Below are 17,483 nucleotides of genomic sequence, written 5' to 3'. Positions count from 1 at the left end.
ATAGAAGTCTGTGCAGCAGATGCCAAGATATCCTGACTTTTACTACGTCAAGCTAAAAAAAACACTGGAGCCTACACTTCCCATATCGCAACTTGAAATGTCCTTTCTTACACCTTCTTCTTCTATTCTTATGTTTATAATGCAGACTTATCTGTTTAATATAAGGCTAGCTCCAAAGTGATGACCCTTGAGTCATTTTCTCAGACACGACAAAACATGTAAAACTCCTCCAGAGCTACAGAAGATCTCACTCAACAGTGTTCACAGTCTGTGCAACACTCCCCGATGACTACTACATTGACTTTGATGCTGGGATGCCCCTTTTGATAAGGCTCATCTATCAATGAAATATAGACAGATGACATTGAAAACTGATTTCATATTTCAAAGGACCGTTCTCTGCTGAGATACCATGCTGTGGAAGCCACATGCAATCAATATGCCACCAGTGTGCAGGTGACCAGTGTGCACACAGCCCCAATACCCGTGCAGTACATATATTGATCAGCATACATATATACGCTATAAAAGGCACAATACTGGATACTCACCACCACTTCAGCCCTGCTGCTGAGACCTTTTCCATAGTCGTCTGTTGCAATAACTTCAAACCTGAAGTAGGACCTGCGCATATTTCGAAACATGGTGGCCGACTTGACGTCACCCGTGTATGTCTCGATGACAAAGCTGTCCTGGCCCTCTGGTGTGGGTGGGATAATCAGGCGGTATGCCATCTCACTGTAATTCCCAGTGTCCTTATCAGTGGCCTGTAACACAAATGCAGCGCACACATAGAAAGTTGGACAGGAAAAAAATACTGTGTTATACTCAAAACAATGACAAAAAGAGAACTGTGTCATGGAAAGAAAAGTATTGATTTAAGATTTCAATACAGCCTGAGCTAGAATCCACCAATCATTGCTTGAGCCCTCGACGGTATGATGGTGGCTGAAAACACTGAAGGCGGGATTTTCTTGTTCGACCCCCCCCCGTGATGCATCAATCTTGCATTGATTTACTACACAAACATTCTGCAGCCATGTGACAAACTTAAACGATTCAATAATCTGAAGACAAGCCGTCCGGTTATAGAGCTTCTTTTCTCGAGAGCAGTGTTGCCTTTAGTGCAGCCATGATTTTTGCCATGGTGTTAAGAAATGTTATCTAATAATGTCGGAACCATTGATGGATAACCATTATAACATTGTGTTGATCTACAGCTGGCTGGAGTGGGAACCACCGACAGTTTGGCACATATTTTATGATCACAGCAAACTCAAACATGAGGGGAACATCGTTTTTTGATATATTGTTTCTAGAAAAATATAAATGATAGCAGTTTTAAATTTGGTAAAGCTATTACAAGTTAGCAAAGACTTTTTGATTATTAAAAAAATAGCATTTCTTAAATCAAAACAAGAAAATGACCTGGGTTAAAAAAAACATTAAATCAACAAAAACAACATATCATTTACGAGTATCATAATCTCCATGAAGTTTGTCAAACCACACTGTGTCATTGTTGGCAAAACAAGTCAGAGCGCTTGTCTGTAGTTAGTGACACTGATAAATAGGAGCAATCTCTCTTTTTTTTTTCCAGCTATTGGAAGAGGAGAGGGGGGGGGGGCGGAGAGGTCCCACTGCAAGGGGCTGCATAAATCAACAGAGTGAGATATCCTCGTTGGGTGAAGACAAATTTATCGAAAATATGTACTCATCATGTGTGTCGGGCAAACCTTGTAAAAGTTGTTGCGGACACTGAGGGGGAAACTGAGGTTTGTTTGCAAGCTGCCACAAGACAACAAAGTGAAAATGTATAGATTTGGATGGTTTACGTTAAAAATATAAACATTAAGGCATTTGATTGTTGTTCAAAAAGCTTTTTTCACTCTTTTTTAAAACAGTAAAGAGCCAGAGAGGGTCCTGAAAAAAATTGGCGACCCATGAATCCAATAACTAACTGATTAAAGGGTCATGTAAGTGCCACAAGGAGCAGGGGGTAATTATGCAATCAAATCTTCCTTCTGAACAGAACACTTTTACCTTGCTAATGAAGTATTTTCCACTTATCTTTCCAAACCACTGAAACCTGTGTGGCACTGCAAAGGTGCATTTGCTGACGTACAGATGTCTGCAAATTACTCCTTAGGACTGTATAACGTGACGATACTATTTTGGACTAAGTGTCAGAATATGTCAAATGTTGACGGTATTTCTCCAGAGAAAGCAGCGCTCAGCCTTATTACTAATGAAGTCAAGTACAAACACTTCTCACTAGCCATACTCCAAAGAAGCCTCGGCCCAGGGGAAATTATAGATAGAACTTGACCCATAATTCTACATGTTGGTGTCTATTCCAAGTTAAAGGAAAGACAGGAAAGGGATTCTGAGCTGGTCGAGGGGTTGAAGCCACTGCACAGTGTTTAGTCATTGATGATCTACTGTACATCTGAGCCGACACGAGATATGTTTTTTTACATATTCAGAGGTCTTGGGCATATTTTATAATTATCGTCATCATTCCTTATCTGAAAGCTCCCATGACTTCAATCCATGTTTTTAAGGTTTCAGTTTGTACATCGTTATTTTTACACATTTCTTCTCACACACAACATCTGATTTTTAATTGCTATTGTAACAAATGACAAGTATTTTCAGTTAAAACACATTATAAGTAATTCAATTGAATGGCATCCATGCCAAATTAATTATTATTTTCTCCATCCCATTTACATTAGCCAGTTACAGGGTCCTGGTATTTCCTGATAGTATGGCATCCTGGGACACTAAGAGTAAATGGACCTGATTCATTGTTAATGTTATTAGTTACACCTGTGCTTTTCCTGCTCTGGAAAATCAAGATGTCAATCCAAAATTCTATTAGTTACAGTCCCCTTGACATTTCTCAATGGGTATCTGTTTAAATGGTAGATTGAGTTAAATCAATCTCTAGTTTTTCAATAACAAAGCCCTTATGCGATTATGACAATGTAGGATCATGAATGAGGCCGTACAAAAAAATGCACACTGAGCTCGCACTTTAACCAATTGAATTACCAATAATTGAAAAAAGTTCATATCACGTGCATGGACATATACATGTGTGTCAGACTAATACTTTAACCTCTCTGTCTGATGTAATAAACATCCAACCACACAATGATCATGTACTGAATAGTGGTTCTAGGCTGAATCTCCTACAGTGCCCATGTTTGGAGTTGTCAAATGCAGTAAAGAATGAGTCACATAGCTTAAATAAGCCCCGGAGAAATGTTTCTGTCCTATGAGAGCTTTTTTTTCTTTTTAAAGTTATAACATAAAGATTAAGGATAAGCTCATTTCCTGCAGAAAAAGCAACCCATGACTTTTATTTGAGACCATCAATAAAATGAATATAATCCCCGGCTGGCCCTGGTATTCCAATCTTTTACTTTTAGACAGCAAAAAAAATTCTCTTGAGGATTTAAAGGTTGAGTAACAGCTCCCTCCTCTGTATCCTTTGATGATTTGGGCTGATTTCCCCAGCTGCTCGAAGGTCTTAAATACTTTCTATGAATCTCCCTTCATGACCTTTGTACTCCCGCTTGCCTGCTGTATATTACACCTTCTTCATCTTTCCTTAACTATTCTCAAGACACCATTGTCGTCCATAATACTGTAAAGTTCCCATGTTTCTGGCCAGTTCCCAGTTCAATTTAAACCACAGTTACAAGATACAGTTCCTCCCAATTAAGTTTTGTTCAACTTCTAAATATTTGAAAAGGTCCTCCATAATGCACTATTACTATATTGTTAGTCTGTGCTGTGTTGTGACCACAACACAGTGACATGCAGTTGAAATGATTTTTCATCATCCTTATGCAGCGTAAAAGTCTCGAACCAAACAGGCAAATGACCCAGAGTTTGATAAAATTGCACCAAATGAAGAAACACCACCGTATACCTATTTATATGTCTCCACTTAGACACATTTCTGTTTTTTGTCGTTAAGTGGATGACACTCAGCTGAAAATCAGTTTTCAAGGTACAGGTTAGTTGTGGCCCATCAATTTCCTTCAGCTAAATTGCAACAAAAAAGTCCTGATTATAAGCATCACAGAGTAGCATCACATTAAAGACAAAGCTTGGCCTTGGTCATGCTACACTAAGTCGTGTTCTGGGGAATAAAAAAAGTGAAAAACACCCGTCGGCTGATGACTAGCTATGGAGGCAAAGTCAAGCTGATGACGCTTGTTCACTGACATTGAAAGCAGAGATGTTTGGGTTGATCGTGGGCAGAAAATATAATCTATATCAAATTCCTGATCTAAAATTGTTAATGACATAGGCTTTGGTGGCTGGAGAGAAGGGTAATTCACAGCATTTTGTATTAAATTCACCCGACACATTAAAGGTGTGGGGGACAAAAATAGGATTTTGAAAAGTGGAAATTACATTTTTGCATGGTTGTATTTAAATACTGTATACTTCAATTACAGATAAGACACCCTGTTAAGACAAACTAGACACATAACCCCAACAAACACCGAAAGCCTGACAAAATCACAAATCTGTTGCCGTGACACATTGTACATTGACTTAAATGCATGACTGTTCGTCAGGTGTAGTGCTGACATTCAAGGTAGGCATTCAGGACACTGGCACCTCAAGGATTTTGAACACAAACACAAGCCCGAGGACACATCAACACACACCCACGCATACAGAAACCAGACATACAGTGGAGTATACAGGATGACAAAGTGAAACCTCCTTGGCAGAGCAGGCTGATAACCAGACAGGATGTCCAGCCATGCTTCTGTGAACATTCTGGGATTACACCGTTCAACTCACTCTGATGAAGAGATGTAGCGAGTGATAGTGGGAGGAGATGAAACTGTGTTGCAGAGAGCAGATCGGATGAATTCTCTCACCATGGCTGCATGGTAAGTGTTGAAGATGCGGGACCAGAGTCAGGCACAAACCAACAAGAAGAAAGACCAGAGCTGATGTTTTCTTACCACTATCTTGAGCACAGTGCTGAAAATCTTGGTGTCCTCCGTCACGCCGCCTATGTAGAGCCTCCTGGAGAAGACGGGAGGGTGGTCGTTCTCATCCTGCACCTCAATGAACACCTTGGCTGTGTTAGCTGCAAAAAGCAAATGGCAACAGAATGCTTTCAAGTCCTTTGGGGTTATAGAGATCTAGTATACAGCATATTATAAGGCTTAACGTCGCTTCAATTCATGTGAAGCAGAAAACAAATAACTCCAGTCTGTGTACTTCAGTGTAAAACTATTCAAGCATCTGATAGCCACGGTTTGCTGCATTCTCACAGAATAAGAATTGGGACACACGTGCCCAGAAAGTTTGTCGTCACGGCCACTAGCTGTTGAGTAAACACATCTCTGAAGTCATCCGAACTGGCGTTGATCAAATGTTGCATAATTTAGCCTCGAAATTGTCATGTCAATATATTTTTTTTCATGGTCATCAGTTGGTCCACAACTTCAAAAGACAGCTTGAAATCACTTCCCGGAATATTTTGAAAGTTAATCATCGCTGAAAACTTCACAGTACGTCTTCAAATAAGATCCTGTGGCTGGCCATTGCCAATAAAATCTATTTAATTTATTCTTAAATTGGGGAGTCAGAATCACCTAGATTTTTAAATCTGACTGACAAATGTGGGAATAGTTTTGCTATTTGCTTGTTTTCATTTTGACCAAAAGTGGACTGAGTGAATATGGTAATACCCCGCTTCATTTATTAGCAATTTTCAGCTGCAACGATTTTTTAAAGTGGATTTGTAATTCCATGCTGTAAAGAAACACAAGTTCCCTTAGTCCTAACTCAACCCTTTCCAAGGAAACAGTGTGAGCAGCTATTTTGGTGAAGCGTACAACTTTGAGTCAATAACGAGGAGGTTAAGTTTGTTTTGATTACAGCAAATATTTTGAATTGAGAGAAACTGGGTCTGAAGTGTGTTGATGACTTTTTCTCTCACTGCCCCACGACAAGTAGATCAGAAAAACAACTGAGCAAGTTTGCTTTTTGTTTACCAACCAATTACTGAGAACATTCACACTTTGAGTAAAATATGGCTCTGTGAAATAATAAAAATGATGACGAAATCTTGCCTGCGAAGCCATTAATGTTAAGTAAGGTCTACCTCGCATCATTTATTGTTGAGGAGTTTGTTTATCGGACAACTTGCTGCACTAAATAAAAGGCTCTGAAAGCTAAACTGGCAAGCGATATGCACATTATAGGAAATACAAATTTGAAGGGCAGCCAATAATCAAGGAGAGGGGTTAGAGAAAACATTGTGAAATAAGAAATGGGGAAAGGAGGCAGATCATTTGGTATTTTAAAAATACATTTGTTGGTTAACTGGTCTTTTTGCGAGGCTTGTAAAATGTGAATCCTGCCCCTTTGAAGAGAAAACACACATATATTGAGAATAAAGATTTGTGCCCCCTAATTTGTCACAGTTACAGCTATGCAATGAACAGCACACATACATACAGCATCCTTCCAACAATGCAGTTTAGGGAAAAAATATTCAGTGTCAAGGACCATTTTTCTTCTGGCGGCATGCACAAATGTAAAGCCATGTGGCATTGGTGCTAAGGATGCACCAGGGGAATTGGACAAACAAAAACACAGCACATCAAATTACAGACACAAAAGCTGGAGTGCGAGGCGCAGAGGGAGGACTCCAGGGGATGGAAAAGAGGTCTGAAGAGTTTCTCTCTCTTCCCTGTCCTTTGTAGAAAGTGGCTATATTTTATCCTCTGAGTATCAGGGTATGAAAACATAAATACAACCCTCCTCCTCCTTCCTCTCTCACACACTGATAAAGATGCATGAAAGAAACCAGTCCATTAAGAGGAGGGATTGCTGCTAAGGCAGAGTGAGCTTAAATGTGCGAAGAGTTTATCATTTAGAAAATTTGTTGAATTAAATCTAGTCGTACTCTGATTTTATTACATGTGTACATATAAATGTCAGGGTATGCAGGCTTATGCGTACATATACAGTGTACTAGTCTTAACAGAGTTAAAATGAATCTATCTGACAAATCAGTCCAGTAATGATCTGATAATTTAAACTCAATACAGAGAAGAAAGAGTCACGGAGTCCTGATCCACTTATATTACTGCGGTACAGTAATATAAGGGAGAAAATAAATGGTGTGTCAACACTCTGCCAAGAGAGGGTGTCAGCCTGTAGATGCCAGGGAAGTTCAATCCCCTGTCAGAGAGAGATAGTCCTCTACTTTACATCGATCAGACAAGTGATGCGAGTGTGTGTGTGTGTGTGTGCCTGCGTATTGTGTACTTGTGTTTGCCGTCATTAGTATATGTGACAGACAGATGGTGCTAGAAGGAGAGATGCAGGTAAAGTAGGCCATTGATAATTCAGTTCAAATGGATCGACAGTGAGGTATGAAGAACCCGACTTGTTGTTAGCATTTCACAAAATGTTTGTCGGTTCACGGTCCACAAACAAGCCCAATGATATTCCAGCTGAAGCATGGTCAAAAAAAAAAAAGAGCGTTGTCTGAAGGGCTCAGTATGCGAACTATCAAACATCGTCAAAACCTCATTTCTGACCGCGTGTGCGTCCGACAAATGAATGCCCGCTACACACAGCAATTGGCCAGGTATGATACAATGTAAATATGAACTTGTCTCTCCGACTCTCTTCAAGTACTTCCATAACTTTGTTGGGGTGTACAACCGAGTGCAACATCATAAATGGCTTTGAGGGGTGAACATATGCGCCATTATCCCCCGTCGTGCTTGGACTACAAAGACACGCCAAAGACACTGCAGTCTTGGACAGAGATCGGGGAAGCAGTTGGACGCAGCCAGGATGAGACTGTGACAGCAGGCTTTTAGCTTCGCCTTTGGATGTGGTTACTAGCACACAGAGGCCTTCAGAATGGGAACAAACTATATGAGAATTTGCAATGATTAATGTTTTGTCACCCACCCTCGTTTTGGGGGAGTTCTTACTTAATTAAAATAAATGGGCTATTTCTGATCGTTAGACCTTTGTGACGAATTTAGACAGGTCTTTAGTGATTTATGATAAGCTGCTTTTTAAGCAGATAGCGATTTAAAGATAGAGATAAATCATATTTTAAGGTTATTTCTAACAATCACCATCACTGATAGATTAGTTAAATGTCGATGCATTTATCACATACTTGATATTTCTACATAATCACACTCAACTTTTCATATTACTCGCCGTCTAGCATCGACAGCTCGACAAAGAGACAGCGCTCTGCGGGTAGAACGGAGGGTGTTCAAATATTAACCACATACTTAAAGCATTGAGTAATTCCACAAAGGAATAGAAAAAAAACTGCTGGTAATGCAGCATAGTCACTCAAATAATATGACAATTCATCTTAGTCTGAATGTGTGAAAATGCCATAGTGGTCAGACATAGAGTCAGACAAACAAGCAGACTGAAGTGTGAAACTGAACAACCAATTACAGGCTGCAGTAAACCTGCCAACAAGTATACAAATGGATCAGTGCAGTGAAGAAAGGCAACAGTGCATAAAGCATAAAAGTGCAGCTATACACACTGTGACACAATGTTTTCCTGGTTTTGATCCAAATCTGCAGGCGAACAGTGTCGGTATAGCAGACTTAGATTTAATGTGTGAAGGGGGCAGAATTAAGCATGTAATAATCCTCACATACGTACAAACATATATAATGCAGGTACAAATGAATATAAATATGAGTGTTAAAAATAGGCACAGCAACATCATTTTTTGAACTGTGTTTAACCATAATCTGTCACAGTGAGGGATTAATATGATTAAATACAAATGCAGCATCTGGAATAATATGAAACAGAATTCCATCCCTGATTTCCTACAACACAACTCAACCTCCATATTCTATTTCTTACTTTTAGAAGGCACCCGCAGGTTGGACATGACAACCAGCATAGAGTCTGCCTGCACCCGGAGGACATAGCTGGTCACATTTTCGTAATCCAAAGGTTTAGCTATGGAGATGACACCGGTCCTGTTGTTCACCCGAAAATGACCTAGAAACAAACAATATCAGAGCACATGAGGTGAGTGGACATAAGACAAAACTAGGAGATAAGTAACATAATGGATGAACGCACTGAATACTGGACACACAGTAGTGTTCTGATCAGAGCTATATGGCTCGGCTTTGTTTGCGCTCTTGGCACAACACATCTCCGGGTCAATATTGGTAAAACGTGACTCTGCATGTATTACAACTGACTGCAGTTATACTCCCTCACAGGCTCTTTAATCTTGGTCCGTCAGTGTGAAGCTCAATGGGGCCTTTTTAGCACCCTTCACACAAAGAACCTGCAACAATATTGAGTTCAATTATCCAGATGCTAACACAGATGTACATCTTGACACATGTGCTATATAAAAAAAAAAAAAAAAAGTGAATAAAACAAGCAGTTGTTGGCAAATACAGAAATCACAAAAAAACCTTCATGAATTCTAATGGAGGCTGCCTTAACAGTGATTTTAAAACAAATGTTTAGTGTAAGCACAGACAAATAAAAAATAAAAAATCACAGGAATACATCTAGCTATGTAAAAAGACATTGCTTCAAAATACAGAATGCTTTTGATTTCCCTGAGAATATTACTGCAAGGGGTCTGGAGGTAGAAATAGAGCACTCTCGTTAGGTCTCGAGCCTGCAATTTCCACGAGCATCCAAGGAAAAGTGACTCTAGCTCATGTGTCCATGTGAGGTGCATGGTGGGAAGGAGTTACTGACTGACAGCTTCCTACTGCACTCTTTGCTCTCTCCAGCACAGAGCTATACGTCTCCGACTTTTGTCCTAAACGCCCGAGCTAACCTCACACCTGTCTTGTGTTCTCTCTCTCTCCCAGGGTGTAATGATGCTCTTCAGACTTCATTTCAGTGTGAAAAGCAGCCTACAGCGGCAAGTATGTCAAAACATTCTACTTCCAGACAAAGACAGGACAAACCCTATGGCTATGACGTGCAGCTTGCAATTTTCAAATTAAGTATTTATGAAATTGGTTTCTGTACCTTTTGATGTTAGTAAAAGCACATATTATATTTTAATTTTTGTTATAAAATATATAAAACATGGTTTCTGGACATCTGCAGTTGATGCGCAGAAAAAATGTGTTTGCTTTATGTAGAAAAGTAAACGAAAAACAGGAACAAGAGGGCTTTGTAGCACAAACTCAGAGCCTACTATATCATTTGAGTGAGTGTGTTTGTAGGAGTGTTGGTTAACAACATTTTGTACTTTGAAAAAATACTTAATTGTATATGATCTGTAGCACATACTCTACCTAGTTCATTTCCTGCCACAATGGAGTAGAAGATGGTTTGATTGACAGCAGCAGCTAGAATAGTCCCCACCGGTGTGCCAAATGGAGCCAGCTCACTAACCAGAGGAAACCTGGAAAAACATAGAACACAAATCATAACTCAGCGATCAATTGAGACGCATATTTCATAGATACAGTATACAAATGGTCAAGATGAATACAAAGGTTGTCATAGAAGCTCCAGTATATCTATGTACATTATAAGAAACAATACAATGTTTGGAATAAAGACAATATGACTCATAAATAAATAATTCAGAACTGCTTGGACTGACGCCATATCTTCCCACATATTCATTCAATAATAACCACGTAGTGAGTAGGATAAGAACACTCAAAAGGCGAGTGCTGGCTTTGTATCTGAGTGTGGAGGTTAGGGCATGAAGCACAGCTCTCATTCCTCAGCTCAGCCTTTGCCTCGACTGTCAACTATGGTCAAGAGCTTTGGGTAGTGACCGCAAGAATAAGATTGAAGATTAGAGCAGCTGAGATGAGGTCTCTCTGCAGGGTGGCTGGTCTCACTCGACTTGCTAATGCGAGTAGTTCAGCGGTTCAAGAAAACCTTTGTATTGAGCCGCTGCTCCTTTGTGTTGAAGGGAACCATCTGAGCTTGTTTGAGCTCTTAGTGAGGATGCCCCTTGACAACTTTCTGACGGGCGGGTTTCGGAAACAACCCACTGGGAGGAGACACCAGGAGGAAGACCCTGCATATTATGGAAGAATTAGATCTTTCAGCTTTCCCGGAGAGTGCTGGGGTTTTCACCAGGAGGGAGCTGGAGGAAGTTGGAGGTGTAAAGCATGTTTAGGCTGCTCTGCTTATTGTGGCTTAAACCCTGACCAGGTCAAGCTGCTTAAACATGGAATTGACAGAAATATATTGATACACACATAAAAATGTCAATTCAACAATACATTTTGAATTGCTTGTATATTTATTAATTCATCAACTGTTTTGAATATAATGTTCTTTGAGCAAAGATCTTTCGAACTTCCACGTAGACTATTTTATAATCAAACAAAAAACAAATATCCACGCAAAAGATTTGATAAGTTAATGCAGCACGAATTATTCTGTGAAACAAGGAGTGTTTTTCTCACTGATAAGTGAGACTTTGTAACAGCTAATGACTATACTTGAGTATTAGGCGTAATAGTGGGTAATCATCTCCAGCATGATTATCACCACTCTCCACAGGAATAACTGCTACCATAAATGGCAGGGAACCCTGTCTTGGCGGTGTGTGAGCACGGGCTGATTTAAGCTGATAATGTCATCTCACTGTGACACCCCTCTTACGATACTGTGACTACTTTCTCACTTATACTCTCGTCTCTGCGTACGAGGTGTGTACGCGTTTGTGCACGCATGGTGGTACGGTTTCTTTTGCCGTTTTCATTTAAAGTTTGACTATTATTCAGAGCAGCAGGAAGAAATCGGTGACATCGTCGTGGGAGTAATATTCACAGCATAATCTGTGACAGTCAGATTCTATTATACAGTCAACGTCAGTGTTATGGGGTATTTTTGGGAGAAGACGCTATTTTGGCAGTTTGTGTTATTAACATAGACCGGAGGCGATTAGATGCCTCTAGTCCATATTTATACTGTAACATTGTATTTAATGCTTCGACTTCTCTAGTCTTTGCTGACCCCACAGCTGCAACACATTTTACTTTATGAATAATAACATTGTCCAAAGAACAAAAAACGCGGTCAGGCAAAATTTCTCCATCAGGGTTAATTGTTATTTTATATATAAATGCAGCTGTGGGAGGTTTCACAAGGGAGATTGAAACAATTTCCGAAGGGTGAAGAGGAAGAGTGGGAAGAGCTTCATTCACACAGAAGCAGAGAATTTGGAGAAAGATATGCAGGTGTCAAGGCAACAAATGACACGGTCTTCGCAGGAGGACAGTTGGCACGTATAGCAGTCACTTTAGAATATGTGTTTACCTCTCTCAAAGTTTCAGAGGCAAACACAGGTGCAAACAGAAGTTCTTGAAGGACATTTGAGTAAAAAAAGATCCGTCTATCCACCTTAAGAACAACGCTTACCGTCTCTCGAGACAAACATTCCCCAAGGACATTTTGGGTTGAGAATAATTCTGGAAGAATCGAGTTATTCTCCTGGACAGTGGGTGATATAACATACCATCCTTGGAGGTAATGTTGTTGAGAGTGTGCTGCAGTGAACCTAACTCGATGTGCTCCTAAAGCATTTCACGAAACATACAGTGCCTTTATTGACGTGTGAATAATGTGTTGTTTGGATAATACTAAATTACTTCTGATCAATTTCCCTCGAGGTGTACTGTTGGTCTGTAACCGAATAATTGCTGTCTCTGTGGCATTAAGGAACATTAAGCCGCACCATGCTCCACAGTGATTGAACCAATTGTTGCTTTAACATAAGCAGATTAACCGTACAGAATGGTATAGGCTGACAGAAACACAGAGGCAAGCCCTTGAACAATGTGAGCACAACAAAGTGTAACACAGCTCAACATGTGACTCTAAATCAGTCCCATAAATGTGCTATTCATTGGAACCAAGGGTAGTCACTAAACGTATGTGACTTCACTTTTAAAGCACTTTTAAACGTCTAATGTCTGTCCTGGAGATTAACAGCCCAAAGGTGGGGGTGTCACTGGTCAGATGAGACTGTTTTCAACACACGCTAACAACTCTCTTGCTGCTCAGCGGCTGTAGTTGACGCCAATACAAGTGTGTGTTTATGATGCAGGTTTCTGAGCACAGATTAAACTAGTGTGGGACTATTTATGTACCTGCTGTATAGGCCACTGCTCAACAGGGTTTGGATGTTACTTTAAGTGGTTGCGTGCAATACAATACATAGAAATATCAGGGTGAACGATGTGAACAATGAGGAATCATTTTATTGGATTACTTGTCTATATTTGGTGAATGTATGAAACAGTTATGCAAATAATCATCTTTTTCAACCCAGTTGTTACTATTGCCTGCTGTAGCTGCATATACTTACAATACGTCCACCATTTAATGTGAAAACCAGGAAGTTTCAACCACATGTGTAGCATGTCTGAAGCCTGAAGCAGGGTTTTCTGCTCAACCCATTCTTGGCAGTTATTGCAGCCAGAAAAACAAATTTGGGCCTCAGTGTGACGCCCGAGTTAAGCGGAGGTGGAGGCAAGCACCAACCACTCCAGCTGAGCTTTATAGGTTGAAAGACCCTCCAAACAAATGCCCCCAAAATACTTCTTTTTGAGCCTTGCTGTGTTATACATAGCCACTTTCAAAATCACCACAAGATATGGCAGACAACATGAAAATGTGATCGATTTGGTCGTACGATTGCTCCCAGCCCAGTTGCAGAAACGTAAATTGCTCTTTTCAATCTGATTAGCATCACCTGTTCTTGAGGAGGTTTGCACTCATGAGATTTGAACATTAGCATACTCAATGCCTCCAGATTGCTATATAGGGTGAGAGGAGCAGAACAAGTCAGCCATTCACAAACAAATGTGTCACTCAAAAAAGACAAGAACTGTACAACTTCAGCAGACGACATATAGCATGTGTAGTGAATAGAGTGACATGAAGTTAGACGCGGCTCTCTAAAGCAAAGCAGTCCATCATTAAAGGAAGTCAAGGGGATGTGACAATCACAGAGAGAGATTCCAGATTATTACACAATAGGTGATTCCTAAAAGAATATTTGATACCAGAAGATTGTTGAAATTGGTGAATGTTACAAATTCTCATGGACGTGCCCCTTAGGAACAAATCTGTTTGGACAAGTAGTTCTTGCATGAGGCCCTATGCCTTTCTACAGAGATTCTGGGCCTTTTCCAAAATATTTCATTTTCTTGGAGCAATCTGCTCTGGCGGTTGCAGCTTTGGTAAAACTGTAGTCTGGAGGAAGGCTGTGTAACCTGTGCTGACCCACTCATTATGTTCTTTGAGTGAGTGGGGTAGGAACTTCTGTGTGAAGCCAGCACTGGGCTGCGTGATGTGATTGCCAGGAAGAGGCAGAGCTGACATGTTATCACTTCCCTACAAAGTAGCTCTGCCTGAGGGTTGTAAGCTGCTGAGAAATGCCGAGGGAGGTGTAAAGACGTATGACGTGTGCAGATTAGTATTAAGGTGTAGTCGCATGAACACAGAAAGGTTGGATACAGTAGATACTGATAGGTAGATAGACAGATAGAAGAGCAGACTGAAATAAAAATAGATATGTCTAGGCACATACAATGTCAAAGAGGAACAAAAATCTGAATAGCTGCTTGTGCACAAGCACTCCAATAATATCTGATAATTAAATGGAGGGCGTTATGAGCTGGCAGACATACTGAGACTTGAAGATACCGGAGAAGGTAAATAAGTTGTGTATTCAAGAGTCAAGTGGTGGGCGAATTCAAAGACTCAATTATGCATAATGCAATACCATGTACTACTGAGCGCGGCCAAAGCCACTTTTCATTTCTTTAATATTCCGATGAGGAAAAATCCCATCCGAGAGAGAGGGAGAGGGAGAGATAAAGAGAAGGGAAAGATGCTGACATGTCTACACGCAGCAGCAGAGAGTCTTGGTGTCAACATGAGAGAAGGTGAATGACATGCCACTGAGAAGCGCGGGCGGCACACAGGTGCCAGCGAGCACTCTGCCCCAGGGCCAATGGCTGAGTGATGCTTACGAGACAAGGCAGAGGCGTAGAAACCTTGTCGTGCACCGCAGGGGCCTCTGTTACCGTGTTGACTCTCTTTCTACCTTGCTTTCCCCTCTCTATGCAAGGATTGCATCACAGAGTGTACGAGCGGCGATGGACACGAGGGGAGATACAAGGAGTGACCTCGCTGTGCGCAAGTCTCTGATTAATTCAGTGTTCTTCTGGTGAATGTGTGGATCCAGGTCTTGAACAACAACAAAGACGGATATGAGTCATTTAACTTTAATGTGCACGCAAGCAAACATTATACACATCGTGCGGATGTGGATGCCCATATGCACTTGCAAATGTGTTGCAGCACATTTCTGCCTGACTACTGATGGTGGTGTTGCATGGCACATTTCGTTCAGCAATTATGAATCAGCCTAATTCAATGACTGTTAAAGGGCGATATGTGCTTGAGAGTTTGCTAGCTCGCTGTTATGTCACCCTGGTGTTAACTTGTTTGTTCCTGCCTGGAAGCATATTGGGAGAGTGACAAACAGACTCCTCTGACTTAAAACAAATTACACATAGGGGATGCATTTCAGCGCCTCCTCGAACATAAGCAGACAAAAATGAAAAACATTGCTGAGTCCAGAACTCATGTTCTCTATCAAAATCACATTTCTAAGTGATTTTGACTGCAAAGGCAAAGTCAGCTTAGTCACACAGCATGATGTACATAAGAACCAGCCTTGCAACCTGAATCTTATTACGGGTTTTCAAAATTCATTATAACATAAACAATGAAAGTAAAGTATTGCATTTTAATCACAACATCCCAGTTCCAGATGTTGGAAACTGTATTTTATTGTAAAAATCTAAGCCAGCAACTGTAAATACTGTATCATGTGTGTCATTTCAAAAATGCATAACTGTTCTTTGAGAAAAATATTGGTTTCTTACCATTCAACTGAGTCCTTAACATATTGTGCTCAATCCTTGCCCAGCATTAAACTTCAGTGAACGCATTTTCCTTTTCCCCAGGACTGCAGTCCATTCAAATCAAAGTTCACGCTGAGATAAACCGTCACTCATTTAATGTAATGTTATCCTAATGTTTGAGCTGTGGTGTGTTATTGACTGAAGAGTGAACTTTAAAGATTATAGGTTATGTTTGGCAAGAGGAGAAAGGGAGAAAGGTAAACTGGAAACAGAGATAAAAAGAGCTTTTACAATATTCTGAAACCACTCAAGATATTCGAAATGTTTTGGAAAATAGTGCAGGGTCTAACAGCCAGCCTCTTGGTACTGCCACTGTGGATAAAAAACACCCAACTGTGAAAGCAACATCCACAATGGCCCAGCGGGATAAAGGTTACTGCATCAAGTACAGATTAAATTGCATTAATACTTCTTAAAGGATGCATGAGCACACATCCTCCACCAGAGCTCTGTGCTGCCCACTAAAATACAAAACTGCTACTGAAGAAAAAAATAATAATCCATGTACATTATAATACAGGGTAAAGTGTGATGGTAGATAAAAGGTCCTACTGCATTCTGGCGGATTGTATGGAAATCTCTTTATATGCATATGTGTTTGTACACCATCAGAGTGCAGGGCATGGGCAGGGTACACATAAAAGATTACAGAAAAGTTAGATACAGTAGATACTGATCGGTAGATATATGTGACGCTGTTTTCAAGCCCCCCCCCCAAAAAAGATGCAGTCTGTGGATTATCCAGAGAAACAGGGACATTGTTTCCGCTGTTGACTTTTTCAAATGTATTGTGGTGGTGGCAGAAATCTAAAGGCAGATATCTCAACTCAAAACCTCGGCACATAAAACCAAACACACCTGCATGGCCAGATACCAATGGGGTTAGGTGAAGATATTTGTTTTCTGCCACCATTTAACAAAATAAATGCTCAGGAGCAAAAACAAGGAAGGTGGGGAAGATTGTATATATTTCAAGCTGTTTTGTTGTTTTCAAAAACAATGAAGAATGCTGCATTTTAGTACTTATTTTTCTTGGATCAAATCCTTAATAGTAAACCATTTTCAGTAGCTAACATCACTGCTGAGATTGCTGCTCTGCTTCTGATTATTGTTGAATTATTATGAATTCTATTGAATTATCTTTGACCTTCTTGCACCTAAGCATTTATTTTGGTTACCGTCTCTAAGCCCTGTTAATAAAGGAGGTGGTGGGGGCGGGCAATTTTGAAATCATTCTTCATCAAATGCTCATCTAAAATAGAATTTGTGTTATGCATAACAAGTGTAAATTTGCTGTTCGAGCTCCCTAGCACTGAACAGTTTATTCTAAGTATCAAAGCCCTGCAGCTTTCAAACACAACATTATCCCTAGCTACTTAGACTCCAAACTATTATTACACGTTTTATCTATGCCAATCGAGGCTTCCTCAAATTCTTAAAATTCTGTACAAATGAACAATTCATCACTTC

The 17,483-nt window shown here is 40.3% G+C and overlaps 1 protein-coding gene across 3 annotated transcripts in view; it reads right to left on the bottom strand.

Moving 5' to 3' along the window:
* Window positions 1–17,483, bottom strand: part of LOC142931822 (protocadherin-15-like) — a 129,137-nt gene that overhangs the window by 22,208 nt on the left and 89,446 nt on the right. For all 3 annotated transcript variants that reach the window (XM_076075939.1, XM_076075940.1, XM_076075937.1), the window contains 4 exons: window positions 10,338–10,447; window positions 8,920–9,060; window positions 5,001–5,128; window positions 552–767 (listed from right to left, as the gene is read on the bottom strand). In XM_076075939.1, the coding sequence (XP_075932054.1) occupies window positions 552–767; window positions 5,001–5,128; window positions 8,920–9,060; window positions 10,338–10,447 (595 nt within the window). The remainder of the gene's footprint in view (window positions 1–551; window positions 768–5,000; window positions 5,129–8,919; window positions 9,061–10,337; window positions 10,448–17,483) is intronic.

The sequence above is a fragment of the Anarhichas minor genome, unplaced genomic scaffold (assembly GCF_050575085.1).
Source record: "Anarhichas minor isolate MPS153535 unplaced genomic scaffold, ASM5057508v1 ptg000054l, whole genome shotgun sequence".
NCBI classification, from domain to species: Eukaryota; Metazoa; Chordata; class Actinopteri; order Perciformes; family Anarhichadidae; genus Anarhichas; species Anarhichas minor.
The sequence above is the reverse complement of the archived record's forward strand: the minus strand, read 5'-3'. Positions and strand labels throughout refer to the sequence as shown.